Source organism: Mchenga conophoros, linkage group LG12, assembly GCF_057382185.1.
Source record: "Mchenga conophoros isolate Kocher_MC1m ecotype Shallow Benthic linkage group LG12, M_conophoros_male_GT1.1, whole genome shotgun sequence".
In the NCBI taxonomy this organism is placed as follows: Eukaryota; Metazoa; Chordata; class Actinopteri; order Cichliformes; family Cichlidae; genus Mchenga; species Mchenga conophoros.
The window spans coordinates 23,602,455-23,621,384 of record NC_140537.1 but is presented as its reverse complement, the minus strand read 5'-3'; the positions used below and the strand labels follow the sequence as shown (position 1 = coordinate 23,621,384).

General features: G+C 40.2%; 1 protein-coding gene across 1 annotated transcript in view; it reads right to left on the bottom strand.

Annotated features, from left to right (window-relative positions):
• ccser1 (coiled-coil serine-rich protein 1) overlaps positions 1-18,930 on the bottom strand; it is a 127,440-nt gene that overhangs the window by 89,440 nt on the left and 19,070 nt on the right. The window contains exons 5-6 of the mRNA XM_085294663.1: positions 14,413-14,503; positions 11,794-11,899 (exon numbers count right to left, since the gene is read on the bottom strand). Of these exons, the coding sequence (XP_085150789.1) occupies positions 11,794-11,899; positions 14,413-14,503 (197 nt within the window). The remainder of the gene's footprint in view (positions 1-11,793; positions 11,900-14,412; positions 14,504-18,930) is intronic.

Sequence of the window (18,930 nt, the reverse complement as noted above, 5' to 3'; positions counted from 1 at the left end):
ATGTGCATACACACACACACCACACACACACACACACACGTAGGAAAATATTTAGTATACACATCCAGAAATGCATACACTATTATATATTGTACATATATTTATTAGTTTCAGGTTGGCCATTCTTGTATTTTGCTCGTTTGTGTTGTTGTGTTTGCACATCTCTGTTGCTTGTGGGGCTCGCACACAAGAATTTCACTCGCATGTGCTGTGCCAGTGTGCCTGCACATGTGATGTGACAATAAAAGTGATTTGATTTTTGATTTGATTTGATTTTTGTTTGACATAGTTACAGCACTCCCACTGAACCTCTTTTTTTCACCTTTCTGCACCAAGCCAAGCTACCACTTTTTTGAGCCCAGCCTAAATATAATATATGGCAAGCTGAGTTCAGATAATCTCAGCTTGCCAAAAAACAAGCACTTGGCAGTAATGGGAAAAAAGTTTTTGTAGGACTCTCTGCAGTCCTGTGAAAATATCAGTAATCCCCATGATTCAATAGCTTGTAAAGCCACCTTCAGCAGCAATACCTTGAAGTACTTTAGTTTATTTTATCAGTCTTTCACATCATTGTGGAGAAATGTTGGCCCTCTCTTCTTCACAGTGTTGCTTCTGCTCTTTGAGGTTTGCAGGCGTTTCTTTTTGCACACCTCTCTCAAGATCCTGCCCAAGCATTTAATCAGGTTGAGGTTCTTTTCTTTATTTTTCAGCAATTCTATTGTAGATTTACTAGCATGCTTGCCCCAATGTTCCACTGAAAGACCCAATATAGGCCAAGCCTTAGCTATCAGACAAATGGCCTTGCACTTGACTATACAACACTCTCCTCCTCAATAGAGAGGAGTCTCAGAGATTGCAAGGTGCCCAGATCCTGAGATTGCCCAAGCCCAAATCCTAACTCCTCCACCACCGATTGGATTTATATAGCGCTTTTCAATGCCACTATTCAATGCCACTATTCATTCACTCTCACATTCACACACTGGTGGAGGCAAACTAAGGTTGTAGCCACAGTTGCCCTGGGGCAGACTGACAGAACCGAGGCTGCCATATCGCGCCATCGGCCCCTCTGGCCAACACCAGTAGGCGGTAGGGTAAAGTGTCTTGCCCAAGGACACAACGACCAGGACAGAGAGCCCGGGGATCGAACCGGCGACCTTCCGGTTACAGATACGCTTCCCAACCCCCTGAGCCACGGTCGCCCCATGTATGGATGAGGTAGTCTGAGCTGATATGCGGTGTTTTCTCCAAACATGGTGCGGTCCTTTAAGGCCACACACATTGGACTCCTCTTTCTAAATCAAATTCTCCAGAAGTCTGTTGGTTTGTTAAGATGCAAATTTGCTAACATAAGCTGTGCTGCCATGTTCCTTGACTAGACTCGACTTGCTCAGTTTTTCTCTAATTGGACTTTCATCAACTTTAACATTTAACATGCTAACTTAAGCCTGTAGAGTCTGACTCATGGCTTCTTTGCAGTTGCTTTTTTGCTGTGATTAGCTGTGATGTCCACTCCTGGAAAGATTGCAGGATTTTGTTAGCACACCTAAATGGTGATGATGATTTAACAAGCGCAATTTACTCTCTTGATTCTTACCAAAGCAACATGGGTTGACTTAGTTTCATAACCTCTCTCCAGTCCTTGGATAGCAACCTTTGACTAAAACATTCACTAATACCCATTGTAAAGAGTCCTTTCCTTACCTGGATGATTGCATCAAGCATCAAGACTCGTGTAAAGAGGTTTTCTATTTCAAACTCTAGTTTTTTTTTTTGTTTCTTTTTTTTTGAGGGGGGGGGGGGGGTATCCTTCTTAAAGCGAGGTGCACCAGACAGCTACAAAGACCAAACATCAAGAAGAACAAATACAACAGTAACATATTCTCATGGGAAATATTCAGCATTCACAAAACATTTTTTATCACTGACAACAGCAGAAGGAATGTGTTTGAAAAAGCAACAAAACGGGGCGGGAAATATCTTCTTGGAAACAGTCTCTAATCTCATCCTGTTGTATTAAAATAGATTTAACATTTGCATATACTATACTGTGGTCTGCAACAAATTGAGACAAGATAAAGAGAGCCAAAGACAAAAGTGCATTGCTATATTTATGATAAAAAAAAGTCTTGAAATGCTGGAAACGGTGGCACTAATGCCATGTGTCTTACAATCTGTTGCCGTATGATTTACAGTGAACACCACTTCAGCACTCCCTTTTATTTCTGGAACACACTAGTTGATTAAGAAAAAGGTTATTGGAAGCACAGGGATGTCTTATTTATTGCCAATCTACTGTTTTTCTTTGCGTTACAAATCAGGACAACAAGTTCCCGCTCGAAGCAAGTGGGATAAAAATGAAAGCCAATACTAATTAGTCTCCTCATGCTGAACATTTAATAAACCCTATAGGGTGATGTAAATTACAAGCTAAACAACAATTGACAAAAGAAATGCACATGCCAACACATGCACACTATAACGCTTTTAACAAGTTTAGAGTTTTAAAAATTAAAAGCTGTCAAGGCATGTAGCCAAAGCTTCTCCACTGAAAAACAACAGATAAAAACAAGATAAAAGACCGAGTCTTGTCGCTGCTTGTTGGATTAACAAATTCTGCATCGTTATACACCAGGAACTGAAAAAAAAGAGGGGGGGGGGGGGGGGGGGTCTACTTTGTGTTCCCTTCAACTCCCACTGTATGCTGTGTTTCTCTGTGTCTGAAAATCATGTTTCAGGGAATTTCGTCTGTCCTCAGCTCCACTCCTTAAACTGGATTCTTTATGCTTGTCTATTTTTATGAATGTGCATGCGCTTAAATGTTTGTGAGTATGTGACTTACGGTAGAAGGAGATGCGTGTGCTACTTTTGCAGACTATATTAAGTCTGGAGGGATTCGATTACAACATGGTCGATATACTTTGTGAGTCGTATTAACATTAAATAAATGTGTTCCTTCCTGTTTTTGTGCATATGCGAGAAAATTCTATAAAATTACAGATTACAGGCCTCCGTTTGAGACTACAGGATATATACAGGAGAGTATATCGCTATGTAGCATTCCAACCAAATGTGAGAGAATTGGTTTTTCTCTGAATTACAAGACACTTTCTCAACACTTGGTCTTTCTGCTCAGCAGTATCTTAATACCCAGCTGCCTCAATGAAGACAGCTATGAGTAGGCTGTCTTTTCTACCGCCATCTCACTGCTGCCATTTACACAGCATTCAGTTCACGAGCAGACCCAGCTAACTCCTTTCTCAACACATTCAACCAGAGCAAAAAAGATTTTTAACCTCTATATACGAATAAGGGTCAACAGGGTGAATTGGGACCTGCGCGCGAATGTTGACATTTTTCTGATGCGCCTCATTATGCTGTCGCAAGAGCATGTGAGTGTAATACCTACACGTTTAATCTTCAATTGAGAAGCGGAGATATGGGAATTGAGACTTTTGTGATCGTCCGCTGCATACTGACAGATAAGGACACCTCTGTGTTTGCGTGTCCTCTGCTCAGATTGCCCGTCTTCCACATAGCAATCAACAGCAATGAAAACAGAGAAAGGGGAAAATGAAGAGAAGAATGGCAGGGGAACACTCAACAGGCAGGCTGCAGTTACCATAGAAACAGGCAAGCTTTATCCCAACTGTCAAAATTTAATTTCCTCTGCATCTTTTTGTATAAGAGACGGGAGCAGTTCACGTCTTAAAAGAAAACAGACAATAAAGATACATCACAAATGGAACCAAAAGTCTCTGAGGGACATTTGGTATTGTCATGCTACTGGCAAAAAAAAGAATGCACTGAAGAGATCTGTCTTATTTTATTTTAGATTTCAAGGCAAATGTAAACATGATAGAAGTTCAAAGACATAATATCACACTGACCCAAACCTATTATACTCCAAGGGAGGTCTTCTGGTGCACTGCGAGGCAAGGACAAAGTCACTCAGGCGGAAATGTCTAGAGCCGAGGCACCTGGGTATTAATCGATTAGTCAAATATTTTTGTTAAGCCAGAATGTAAGCCATGTGCAGGTTTAAGCTGTGGAAATGGGGAGGATTATTCTGCTTTTCTTGATTTTCTGTGACAGTAGAGCTATCTTTTTGTTTGGAGTTGTTGTTGTTTGGTGTGGCAAATTTGTTCAGAAAACTGGATGAATCTATAATGAATTTAACCAATTTCAGAGCTGGAAATCTATCTAAAGTTGCATCTCTAAACTTTGTATTGTACTCTCCCTCATTCTCATCAATAACTAAAAACAACAATAAATACTGTATTCTACGTTGCTGAAAGCTGCTACGCAAGGTATACATATAGGGTGATATTGGATGCTGTGACACTGACTGATGTGTCAGCCCCCCCACCCCACTCTCTCTGTCTCTAAACACCTATGCAGCTGCAAAGAATGGAAATAGATTTTGAGCACCTGGCTGTTCGCTGACATGGCTTTGTTACTGCGATATTAATGTGTACAAAGTCATAAACATAGACAATTAAAACCCTGCCATCAAAATCATTCAACTGCCATACATCAAAGAGGTTGGAGCTGTGCCTGCACGCCTGTGTGTGCGAGTGTGTGTTTGTGTGTGCGTGCATGCAGCAGATGTTCTGTGCAGCCTGTCAGACAGCCAGCAGTATCCTGCAGCTGATACTCTCTCTGGACAGCCTGACTGACTGACAGGTGTGTGTGTGCATGATCCTGTGTTACTCATACTGTGGGGACATAAATCTGTTTACACAGTCATATTCTGGGGACCGGCTGTGGCTACAGGGGACAAAAAAACAAAGTAAAAATGGAAATTCAGTTTTATTACAAAGCCTTGATTTTAGATTAAGTTAGGTTTAGAGTCATGGAGGGTTAGGTAAGTTACAGCTGTGGTTAGCATTCCAATAAGTCTTCAATGTAAGTTGGTGTAATGTCCTCTGAAGTGATGGAAACACAAATGCGTGCGTGCATGTGTGTGCGTGCGTGTGTTGTGTGTGAACAGAAAGGAGCTTGCTTTGCCTCCAGCAAATCAATGTCCCCTCGAGGGAATGTGGAACCTGAGACAAAGAGCAAAAGCAACTCCAAGAGAAAGAAAGACGGTGTGTGAGAGAGAGAGAGAGAGAGGAAGCCCTGGGCAAACAGATTTTGCTCTCTTCCCCTAGTTCCAATCTCAGGTTCTTCACTCGCAGACTTAAACATTTGGGTGAAAATATTTTGTTGGAAGAAATCAGCGAGGATGGTGAACTCAAACTGTAGGAAATTAACACCTGCCAGCAGCCTACATCCTGGTCAGGCTAAGAATCATACACCTGGTTTCATTATCTAACCAGCTCCGGTGTTTCCGAAGCCAAAACAGTATGTTAAAACTGTGACACTAGCACCTGATTTCCTGCATTTTAAAATGATGCTTTCTGAAATGAAACAGAATCTAAATTTACTCTGAATCCAAAACAAGTCGAGTCCACAAGCCTGCAGTTTCCTCTAGTCTTTTTTAGTGTTTACTGAAGCTGTTCTGCTTCTCTGCACTTCAGCTAAAAGAACTGCTCCTTTGCTGTGGAGAAGTTACCTCAACACACACTTCTCTCTAATCCCACTATATCATATCACTGTCTGGCTGTCAGGAGCACACTCACTGTTAAATTGTGTAATGTGTCTACAGTTTTGGAGGCTTAAGTCATTCTGGAGTACAAGGTTCAAGACTTCAGCGCGGACTGTCGAGTTGTTATAAAGGTTGGCATATAAGCCATTACTCAGACGCAACATGACTTGAATGTAAAATTACTGCATACACTTTTAGCCACGATAGCAGCATGACTCCTAGGATGGAAATGTCAGTCTGATGGTCAATTAGTCTACCACCTTGGTCCAAAATAAAATATGTATCTCAGCAAGTCCTGGATGGATCGTCTTGACATTTGGCACACATATTCACGCCCCGCTGCACCCACACCTCCACCCAGGATGAATAAACACTTTGAGGTGTACCAACATATTCCCTATCACCAGATAAAATGTTTATTTTCCCACAACTAACCACTTCTAACAGACTTGCATTTAGAGTTAATTTAAACATAAAAAAGTAAATCAAGATGAGAACATGGTATATGAACCATTATTGTAACAGCTGCTACACATCGCTGTGTTAACATGGTGATGTTAGGCCCCAGTCACATAGCGGAGAGACCAGACGGCAACAATCCGAAAATCACTGGTTGCAAAAATAAAAATATATATTCTCCATCCAGCTATGAGTGATTGCTGGATGTTACTGGAAGCTGCTGGTAAGAAATTGGTCATAAAGAGGTAAATGGTGCTTCTTGCGCTTTCTTTAGCAACTAGCACCTTGCCCCAGTCACCTATAGTTTGCACGAAAGGCATCAATTTGTCTGCAAACTACAATGGCCCTGAAAGGTCAAAGGACTGCAACTTAAGGAAATGCCAGCAAATAGAAAAATGCTCCAAAAACACACAAAGCAACAGAAGTTGACTAAATAAACAGAAATTGTTTCTGGAAACACAAAAATGTTTGGAAACGACAGAAATCTAAATGTTTTAAGAGCACTAAGATAGACTTAAAAGAAGCAGAGCGTTCATCAGTGTTGCAAGGGAACCAAATCTGTAAGTAATGTGTGCCTTAATCACATGATTCAGATACATGTTTGCTATTAGCTGTTTACTGTTAGCTTTTGTGATGCTTTTCTCTAATTCCAGACCATATCACCTCACTGTAAAGCAATGACTATAGAAACCATGGACGACGCGACAGCTTTTCGAAAATGAAGCCAAAACGTCTCTATCGCCCCCTGTTGTCTGGCTGCAGTATAGGTCATAAACCCCGCCTCCTCCATGTTAGCGGATGGGACGGGGATCAGACTAGAATAAATTAACAATTTTTTCCCAAAGATTCTTTCTTTTGTTATCAATAGTTCTCACCACGCTGATTTATGTCCACGGAGATGTTAAATTGCGATGTAATGTCATCACAGCAGCTTTGACTGGCAGCTGCAGTCACGGAGAAACTTGCGTATCTCTGTTCGGGAATAGCAGATAGAGCGTAGGCTCTGAGAGGAGGGCCAGCGTTTACGTTACGAAAACACGATCGACTGTTTTAGCCTGACAGCCTGAGGTGTTCTTCAGTAAACTGGACTACCGACAGAAGGACCCGAGGCCCCGCTGCACTTTTTCGGTAAGTTAAACGTGTTTGTAAGCTAATCCGTAACTACCGTCCTTAGCTCGGTCCTGAGACCTAGCTAGCTAAGATGAGCACTTAGCTGTCGGGGAAACTTGTTTTCGTTCGTTAGCTAACCCGTGCAGGTTTACCCTGACTAAAGAAATCAAGAGAAACGCTCCGGGCTGCTCAGTCACTAATTATCGTTACTGTACTTTTATTACAAGTGTTATACTGTAAAAGCAACAGGTTGTACACTACTTCAGCTCCTGTGCGGAGCTGATTATTAAATATGTGCAAACAACAGCATGTTTTCTGTCTCTTGCCACATCTTTAAAGACGGTAACACCATTTTTTTAAAAAGCTTGTACTTCAGTAACTCCTCATTAATCAGTAACTGTGGATTAAACTGTAGAACTGAAAAAAATGTAAGAGAAGAGCTTCAGATCCTGAGTGTGTGGGACAGAGAAGGATCAGCTTTATTTCAGACTTGAGAGAAACTTTATATTTCAGTTTGTTATGGTTCTGTTCTCTTTGTGATTACAGGAGCTGCCCTCAGATTCAGACCTCAGCACCACCCAGTGACAGCAGACAGATCATCCAACATGTTCACATGTCAACTGCAAAATTAACTGATGAAAACAGTACAAAGGTTAAAGTACCACATGTGCTGTCAGTGAAGGCTGCAGCTGTTTATTGATAAAGTTAAAGACAAAAAGTCAAAAGGATTCATCACCAGCAGTGCCAGTATATATCAGCATTAACAGGACCTCAGTTTGGTGTTTTACAAAGCTGCTCATCTCAGACCTGTACAGCTTCCGTTTTAAATACTTTATGTACTCAGCTGCATGAAGAGCACATTTGATTTTCTCTGACACAATTAAATAAAACCTGATGAAGGTCAAAGGTCGCCACTTGGATGTTTAACTGCAAACTTGTCATCTGGAATTCTTTCAGTTTTTTGCAGATAGTGTGTCATTTACCATAAAGTGATACAGAGTTATTCATACCAGAGTAACCAGAGAGGATCATATATTTTTAAATATATAACTTTCTACAGGACTGTAGCCTCTGTGGAGTGTGCAGCTGATCTCATCACTGTCTAAAAATTGAAACAAAACCTAAGCAGTTCTGAATCCTTCAATAATACAGACTATTAAAGTAACAGGTGTGTAGCATCGCTAACTAGCTTTACACCTCCACCTCAAGTCACTACTGCGCAGACTCTGGCTCCAACAATGCAAGATGGCAGCCTCCACAAGCTGGATATTTTGGCTTCATTTTTGCACAATGGGTGGAGGCGCTGTCGCATCGTCCATGTTTTCTACAGTCATTGCTGTAAAGAGTGCAACACAAACAGAAAACTGAGAATATTCACCTTCAAAGCTGAACCTTTAGAAATGGCGATGTGCGATTGTGGCTCAAGAGTTGGCAGGGCATCTTGTAATCGGAAGGTTGCCGGTTCGAGCCCCGGCTCGGACAGTCTCTGTTGTTGCGTACTTGGGCAAGACACTTCACCCGTTGCCTAGTGGTGGTCAGAGGGCCCGGTGGCGCTAGTGTCCGGCAGCCTCGCCTCTGTCAGTGCGACCCAGGGTGGCTGTGGCTACAATGTAGCTTACCATCACGTGTGTGAATGGGTGGATGACTGAACGTGTTAAGCGCTATACAAATACAGGCCATTTACCATTTTAAAGTTTCACTACGGCGTGGAGATTAAATGGTGAATGTCTGCTGATAAGTTGGCATCTTCCATGCATTGTGTCAACTAAATTGGCAACCAGTCTGGTGAAACACATTTTCCCTTACAACTGTTAGTTACCCAGGGTTCACGGATTGATCTCTAGGCTTGTGTGACTGAGACCTTACATTTTTAGCTAAAAGCACCAGCGTATTCATCTATTCATGCTTTGGTTCATTCATCTGCTTTCTCTGCTAAAGGGATCCTGTCAAAACACCAAGTCATGTCACTGTTTTGATCAAGAGGGATCGAACCAGTTCCTCAAGTTTTGACATTTCCAGGCTAAACATCGCTGGCTCAGTTCAGACAAGCTCAATCAAGCCAAAGAAGGTTTCAGCAGAATGTTATTTTTGCCATGACCTTGTACACAGAAGGCAATAATGTAAATATTTTTGAGCGTGTCTCTATGTGTGCGTCTGATATGAAAGCTCCTCCACTGCTTTTCAATGATAAGTGAGACTTCACTATAAATGAAACAACCAATGAGTCTGACAAAAACCTTGGATGATTTGAAAAGGTTGACTCCCGACTTGCATGATTCACTGACACTGTCTAGACACAGAATGTCTCTCTATTCATTGAAACTTTCAAAGAGAAGCGTTAGAAGCGTGATAAAAAAAAAAAAAGAGGCCCCGGTTAAGTCCAATGACTCAATGGTATAGTATAAATCTCTACTTTAAAACCACTCACACAAGTTGATCTGCACTGTCTCCACAAACAGAAGATCAGAGCTAGTTTATTCAAGGAAAAACACATTTAGACAGACACAATTACTCTGTGGGTTCCAGCAGAGATAAATTCAACTAGTGAGTGGAGAAAGCAATACTGAAAGGTAAAGCAATAATCATCTTTATCTAGCCAATGGTGCTACAACCCCTTTATTACTCAGTTGGCTCCATAAAACCCAAATAAGCCCCATCTGAAAAGCTGCACTGTGTGTGTTTGTGCTTGTGTATCTTTATGCAGACAAATGGCTTTGCATGCAGGTTTGTGTGCGTCCAGTAAGACTTGTCCTGGTTCTGGGCAAAAAGAAGCAACAAGTGGGCAAATCTAATCTGATTTTGAACTGTCCTTGGCAGTGGAGCACATGTGTAAACAGAAACTCTTAAGTGTTTTGTTTCAGTCGCTGGCTACAAAGGGACAGAGGAGAGGAGGACAGCTTGCATATTTATTCAATCAGAATTAATTTATTTATATTCCTTCTTGCTGTCTCATCTCTAAGAGAGGAAAAGATATAAAACATGTTTGCATGCATTTACACAGAACATTCAACATCAGCAAGTCCCAGAATAGACAGTAACCGCCCAGCTTTCTCGCTCTCTTCTAACATGGATTTTATAAGGTAAAATGAAAAAAACACGCCCACACACACACACTGTGCATGGCGACATTTTTTATGTGATTCTGGTTCTATTATCCCAGTCCGATATAGTCCTGGTTTAAAAAACATCCAAGTGAGACTGGGATTTCATTAACAGACATGTTAACAGAAAGTGAGAAAGATAATTTTGACAAGTTCTCTAAGGTGCTGGGAACACCCTACCTTCCAAATACCTTTAAAAAACTGTGTGCAAGTTCACCTCCAATAACTTGACTCACTCACTGATGATTTGGGCATATTTTTACTTTTGTGTACTGCACTTACAGGTCGTTGCAAAACAGTAACACTGTGGTATTATTTTTTATTTCAAAAGTGTCCTCACCTTACTTCAGCGTGCATTGTTCAGGGTAATAATACACTCACTGGCCACTTCATTGGTTACACCTTGCCATCCCTTTGTTGGACACCCTTTTGCCTTCAGAACTGCCTTAATTCTTCATGGCACAGATTCAACAAGGTAATAGAAACACTCCTCAGATATTGTGGTCCATTATTTGGAATGAGTTGACTGTGGAGGCCGTTTGAGTCTGATGAATCCATTGTTAAAGGAACAAGAGTTTGAAATGATGTAATCTTTGTTATGTTACTTAAAGTACCCATCAGAAGATAGCTACACTGTGGTCATAAAGGGACATGGTCAGCAAGGAAGGCTTTGGAGTTTAAATGGTGCTCAACTGGTACAACGGGGCCCCAACATCATTACATCATCACCATCAGCCTAAATCGTTGATAGTGAGCAGGATGGATTCATGTTTTCATGTTGTTTACACCAAATTTTGAACCTAGCATCCAATTAGCAGCAGAACTCAAGACTCTTTAGACCAGGCAACACTGGTTGGATCTTCTATTGTCCAATTTTGTTGAGCGTGTGTACAATGTAGCCTCAGCTTCCTGTTCTTAGCTGACTGATCTTCTGCCACTGCAGCCCATGTGCTTCAGGGCTGTGCACTCAGAGATGCTCTTCTGCACACTTTGGTTGACACACGTGATTGTTTAACTTACTGTTGACTTGCTATCAACTTGAAGCAGTCTGGCCTTTCTCCTCTGGCATCAGCAAGTCATTTTCACCCAGAAAACTCCCATTCATTGGATATTTTGTCTTTGTTGGACCATTTTCTGTAAATCTCAGATATGGTCAAATCTAAGTTGTTGAAATACTCAGACCAGCCCAACAACCATGTCACATTCAAAGTCACCTTTCTTCCCCATTCTGATGCTGTTTTTGAACTTCCAACAGGTCTGGATGCCTACATGCTTAAGTATATTGAGTTGCTGCCATGTGATTGACTAATTAGATATTTCTGTTAACGAGTAAAAGAATGGGTATACCTAATAAAGTGGCCCATGTGTTTTAAAAACTAGCTGCTGTTTTCCCTTTTTTTAAGAAGCCAAACAACTCTGCTCTTTATAAAATTACACTAAATGGACTTAAGAATTTTTAAGACAGTCCCTATAAACATATGTATAACACAAAGCACAGAAAAGCACTACAATAAAAACACACGTATTTATTACCTCTGAATATTTTCTTTTCCCAAAACGCGATCTCCAGATGGGTCCAAAGGTGAGGGCAGCAGGTTCAGACAGGAAGCTAGAGACTGGCTGGAGTCTTCTCTGGACACTGTGCACACAACCAAACAGACATGTAATGAATTGAAGTTGTTTTCTCTAACCCCAGGTGACAATCTGACTGACAACATATGTTAGCCTAAGAAGAATTCACAGCTCTCTGTTTAAATCTTCTTTTGAGATGAATTAGAGCTATAAAACTTGGATCAAAGAGGTTATTAAAATTCAGTAGTGATCCGTTGGGATCATCATACCATCAGTTGTTGTTTTTTGTGTTTCTTTACAATTATGCCTAAATATTCAATGGCACATTTAACAGGCCAATATAAAAGACAGTGAAATAAAAGTTGGATATAAAGCCAAGATTTGGTATTTCTTTATGTCTTTGCAAAGGTCTCTGTCTCTTACACTGTCCCTGTGTGATTCCACAGGGCATGAGTCACCATAGGAGTGAGAACGCAGAGCCCTGTGGGCCATAAATTGCTGTGAAACTGCTTGCTTTTTAATAACGGCTTCAACAAGCCACCTGAGAGAGGTCAAAATGAGGAGTACCGATGAGTGCGTGGGCGTAAGAGATTGTGAGATGGGTGTGCATCAAATTGTGTACGTATACATCATATACATCTTTATATGAACCTGTGCATGGATCTGCGCGTGTCTGTATTGTGTATTCTGCGTGAATGTCTGTTACGGTGTGTTTAAATGAGTTCCTGTAATTTGAGTTTGTGGAAGAACCTTACTCTTCTAATGCGAGCACAGAGTCTTAGTCCCTTGACTTTATGAGAACAATTCATCAAACCTTTAATTTCATGCTACAGTCTGCAAACCATTAGGTCTAATGACTAAGCATGCACGCTTGTGTGCTAGTGTGTATATTAATGATGGTGCCTCCCTTAGCTCTGCATCAGCCAGTGCCTGTAGAGATCTTTCCAGTGTGTGTGTGTGTGTGTGTGTGTGTGTGTGTGTGTGTGTGTGTGTGTTTTGACTGGCTGTGTGAGTGAACCACCCAGCCTCCCAATGCTCTTCAAACCCCATAAGCATAGGAAATTCTGTTTATTAGCGCTGAAGCTTCCATTGTATTCTTTACTTCTCAGTGCTGCTGAGCATTTTACTTTATTTGACTGCAACTGCAATATTCTAGGAGCCCATCTGGGACTTAAATATGGCCTAGAAATAGATGAATCCAACCTCACATTAACATATAATTTCACCGATAGATCTGTTGATAAGAGACAAAGCTAGTCGAGCTGACATAAACGCACCCCGTCGCTGCATTGTTGTAGTCCCTGTGTCTGAGCAACATGAAGCACAGAAATGGAGTATGATCACAAGCTCATGTTTACCTCGTTGAGTCATTTTCTTCGTGTGTTGCACTCTACCACACATCAACTATGTATATCTGTCTGGTTTGACGCATATTAATACGAACTAAACCTTTGCAAGCACAGGTCAGAAATATAATCAGTACAGACAGTAACTGCAAGAGCTTTCGATTTTGCTCAGTTATGTCTGCGCAAAAAAACAGCACTGCTGGTTAAAAGCTAACGATTTCACTGTAACATTGACTCATAACAGAAAAATCCCATTTTTAAGACATGGATGCAATAAAAGCCAATACATGAGCACACACAGAGTTTCTCTTAACAGATTTGTATGTTTGGTGGTTACACTGCACTTTTTCAGCGCAATACTATTCTTATGTGTTGTATGAGAGGAAGCTGGGGTTCAGGGTGTTTGGCACTCCTATGCTCTACCGTGGCAGGGCACGAGCAACGATTTTCCTCCGACAGACACTTTTCAACTGTGACGCATGTCAGGAGAAGTGTGATGGAAATGCCAGAACAACAAAGGAGATGAATTGGTGTAAATGAGGCAGCCGCATCAAAGTCCCAGCACGTGTTGAAAGAAGCAGGGAGAACACTGGTTTCATGCTTTAAGGTGATGAGGGAGAAGTGTACTAATAAAGGAAAAAGAGAGGCAAAGATTGAAGCAAAACCAGACAGGGGAGCGACTGTGACACCAGAGAGGAAGGTGAGAGAGGAGATATTCCCTTTAATTAAAAGAGATACAGATATAAAGGACATGAGTAATGTAACCTACAAACATGAGTCTGGGGGGTCAGAACTGTCCTCAAAGAGGGTCCAATCTGGCCCCCCAGACTGGATGGATTACCAAAGTGTAAAAGTCGCAATGAAGTCTTTTGTCATTGTAGTAAATGGGAGTGCAAATCATGAATCATAAAGAGTAAAAGAACTTGTTTAATTCCAAAAGATATCTCAGGGTTTTAACTTATGATGCAATTGTTCATCATCCAGTCACATGTCCATTAACTCCCCTACACAGAGTTCTTCTAGAAACAAGTCCCGCTGCATAGGAGGCATCTTGAAAAGCTATTTTGAAGTATTATCTAAATGAACTTTGCATGTACAGAATCATCAGTGAAATCTGCTAAGAACTGGTTAAAAAGATTAAAAATGGTTGCAGAATTCTCTCACCGATTTCCTACAATGTCACCGCAAAATATGCAAATGTTTATTATGGCGGAAACAGCAGAAAAAACGTTACCATGTCGGTGTCGCTGATCATCGGAGAGATCCAGATCTAACATGAGGTCGTCTTCATCCAGCTCCGAGGAACCCAGGTTGTTCAGAACATCCTGATGAGAAAGAGCAAAAACACAAACATGAAACAAACTCCGAAAAGGTGAGCGATAAAGCAACGACTAATTATTATCCTCACAATAACATAATACACGCTGGTGGTTTTTTTCCTGCTTTTGTAAAATGAACAACAATAAAAGAGAATTTTTTGCCTGATGTTCTTATGATAGATCGTTTTAATACAATTTCAGCGAGGTAGTCATTAATCAAAAAGGTTCCGAAAACAAACGCTGAAACGCAGAATACTAATTACTATGTGACAACTTTACAAAAAATTATGAAACGATTCTCATCAAAGTAATCCAGGTGGGTCAGAACAATCAGAAGAAGAATCACTTAGCTGAAGAAATTAAACGTTATAAATATTAGAAATGATAATAATGCAGTTCTTTTTAATAGTGCACTGTATTTCTTCCCCCATTCTGCTTGCATTTAATAAGATATTTAGTTCTTCATCATTACATCCAAACTATCGAGAACAAATTGCTCTTCTTGTTATGCAGGGACGATTAATAAAGGGTTTAGTTTGAGAAAGCGAGAAAGTGCTCAATGAGGCTGTAGTTTGGTGCAGCCACTGTCAGCTTTTACCATGCTTCACAGGCTAAAAATTGCTGATGAATAAACAAGGGGAAAAAACAACTAGAAATCATGACAAAAAACGAGCCAGTGCCTTCTGATTACTGAGTTTAAATTAATTCTCTTATGTAAAAACCAGTGTTGTCCAAACGTCAACAATAATAATCCAACAAGAAAACCTCCCTCCACCTTGGGTGGCCTTGAAATATCAACATTATCTTCACTGACGTTACGGTTTTAAAATTTCTTACAAACTCTTTCAATTTCAGAAAATAACTGATAAGATTTTCCTAATCCTTCGTCTCTTAAATGAGCTATAGCCACAGCAGCGCAGTGAGTCATGCTTCATCACTTAACAGCAGATATTCACTTGTAATCTTTCAGCAGAAGCTTCCATGTTCTTGGCATTATGAGGTTATAATGACGCAGTAAGATGTGTTTCCTTTACGTTCAGGATTTTAAAAGTCAATACTGCCATCCAATGGTTACAAATGGGTAAATTCACTGCAAAAAAACACACAGAAGTATAGTGTGGCAAATACATGTATTAAAACACTGCATATTCCTGCCTAACAGGAAGTGTACTTATAGGCTTTATTTACCAGCTAATGTAATATTTATGAGACACTTCTACATAAACTCATATATGTCAACCTCCCTGGGAACATGTTTTTATCATCAGCAGGTCTCTGTTGACTCAAATGAAAATCACAACCTGCATGTCAATGCAGTTCTGCATCAACATGTAGTGTAAGTGGGTAGCATTCCTGTCCTGGTTGTACTGGTAGAAATATCTTCCCTGAACTTGTGTGCACTAAAAAGTTACAAACCAAAACCAGAGTGAAATACCAGCATTCACAAACTACCAAGTACCAGTCTGGCACAACATCTACAGATTAAAATGCATCAGAAAATCCAATAACCATCTCTGTTCACCCCTCATCACTGTTGTTTGGACATAAACTGCCTCCGAGCAACTCTGTATCGATCTCCTCCCATCTGAACCTCAAAGCTCAGTGGCATCCCTGACCCATTAAACACACCTCTGAATTTCAAATCAGTTGACTTTATGTTCTCCAAAGCAGCAGTTACGTGTTTATGAACAGTCAAAATTCTATCCTTTCCTTTCCCCCTCTGGATGGCGGTGCGGTAAACATCAGAAAAAGCTCCGAACGCATTTCAGTGTGATGCGCCTGAACACGTAAGCCCTCATTTCAGGCATTAAAGCTAATAGCTAAAAGGTATTGGGAAAAGAAATGAAGAGCCATACTGTGTGATGCTACTGCACACAGACTTCATTTGAAGCAAAATTACCCATTTTAATGTGCCCCTCCAACCACAGAAATGTGTTAATACGATTTTACAAGCCTGAGATGTCACCTTTTTTACATCACTAATGTGAGTTGAATGAGTATAATCCTTGAGTTAATAGAGATAATATCAGATTCTGCTCTCATCAAAAAATGGCTCCATCTCTTAAATGCCTAGCAGAATGACATCCAAAACAGGGATAAGAGGAAGCAAGAGATTCTCTCTGTCCATAAAAAGCCAGAGGTTTCCATTCGCACTCTGTAAAAAATACCACATATACCGTCTATGAAAATTACATTTATTTACTTCTTTAATGTGGTGAATGCATTAGTATCGCAGCAGAGCAATTTGGCTTTGCAGCCAGGTATTATGGCTGCAGATATTTATGGAGTAAAAAATGACTTCCTTTCTGTCTGAGTCGACGATTCGCAGCCAGTTGTGTTTACAGTGCGCCTGAGGGCATGAAGGATTGAACGTCCAGTGAAACTTCCGTTGAATAACACCTACTTGAGGGGAAAAAAACCTTGTTTCACAACTTAACACCTGACATTTGACATTTTCTAACAGCCATCACTCAATACAGAAACACCAGTCGTCCAAGACCGAAGCAACCCGAGTAAAACGTTTTCATATTCAACGGGCGATTCGATAAGAGAAACAAATCCAGATATTTGCACCGCTGACGCTGTAAGAAACTCGCTCCGAACGCGTGGCTTAGACTGACAGAGCTACATTTCTAACTTCGGAAGCATGAAATCTTTCCGAGAAGATTAAGAAGATATCACATATTGCAGGTTAAGATTTATTTCAGGTCATCTTGGAAGGCCTGATGAAAGTTTGCAAGCATTTTGACAAGTCAGAGCAGGAACTCACAGGCAAATTTAACAACACAAAAAACAACTTCAACTCTGACACGAGGCTTTCTCAGAGAAAAAGTGTCGATCAGACCAGCTTTCAGATCCTCTTTACAGTGAAACAAGTATTTATTTCCAGTATCAAATCTTCATGGTCTGCGACGTGTACAGTCGGGGGAAATTGCCATGGAGCACTAATTCAAGGATCAGTTTGTTTCCATATAAATAGCTTTTATCATTATTATTATCATTATTATTATTACAGACTACTCATTCTCAATTTGCAATAAATAATAAAGAATATATTTGAATTTTCATGAGCTAGCTGTCAGACTTACATATAAAGAAAGCTATTGCAATTTGTTACTTTTTCTTTTAAATTCATTATTAATTCTTGTCTTTATTCAGCTGACTAGATTTGCTTGTTTCAACATAATTTTTAATAATTCTAAATGTTAAGTTTTACCACATTTTTTTACTGTTTTTTTTGTTACTACTACAATAACTGAACAACACATTAGAACAGTCTCAATAAAATATGCGCACCAAAGCCTCTCAAGTGCTGACAACCAGTTAAATAAAACCTAATTAATTAACAACAATAACCTTACTTATAATAATAATAATAATGATGATGCAATAATTTACTGCTGCCTTGATCTCAGGTACTTGTCTATCTTATCTGAGTGAATATATTCAAGTCTGAGTTTTGTTAAACAGTCGATTCTTGTTTTGATTTCTTGTGATGTTACAGATGTTTTTGATTCCTGTTGTCATCTCGTGGTTTTCTTGGTATTCATTTTCTCTGTTAGGATTCGGTGTTTTGGATCACGTTCTCAGTGATTGCCAGTTGTTTTGTATTGCTTGAGCGCTGCTCTTTATAGTCTCCTGGTTTTTCTATTATATTTCCAGTATCTTGAGCACGACTTCCTGGTTATTCTGGTTACTGTTTAGTGTTTATGGAGTCTGGATGCCCGTTAAGATGAATTACTGTTATAATGTTTAGTTGTTGAATTTCAATTTCTCTTTTGAGCTTGTTAATTTTCATGAGTGTAGTTGTCTTGTTTTTCTAAGTTTATGACTTTGTCCTCTAGTGTTTCCTTGTATCTGTCCTCTTGTTTAGTCCAAGTCTTCTTACGTCCACATTTAGTTATGTGTCTTTGCCTTGTTTGGGTTTCATTTGGCATATGTTTTCTGTATTGTCTTGCCTTGAATGTTGCTTAGTGTCTGACTCCCATGATTGCCCTGACTGTGTGTACCTGTCCCTTATCCCTAACAGTCCTTGTGTTTATATACACTCTAGTCCTCCTTATGTCCTTTGTCCTGTTGAGTGACTCTCCGTGTGAGCTGTCCTTCGCTTGCTCAGGTGTTTCCTGGTACTTTCTTGAATTACAGTCCACAGTTTTGTAGTTTAGGACTCTGATAATCCACAATAAAGTTTTACATTTCCTTTAGTGCTCTGCCTGCAGCGTTCTGTGCTCGGGTCCTCTGCACGACAATCTACACACTAAATGTGACAACTGCATACTTCAAAACCACCTTAAATTCGTGTTTATTTTGCAGCATTTTGGCTCATCTAGTCATTGGTGCGTATAAGTTGCAAGATCTTTTCTCCATAAACCATTACTGTCAGGGCTCTGCAGTATAACCATTGTGCATTAGCCTCAGAGAAAATCATTTGA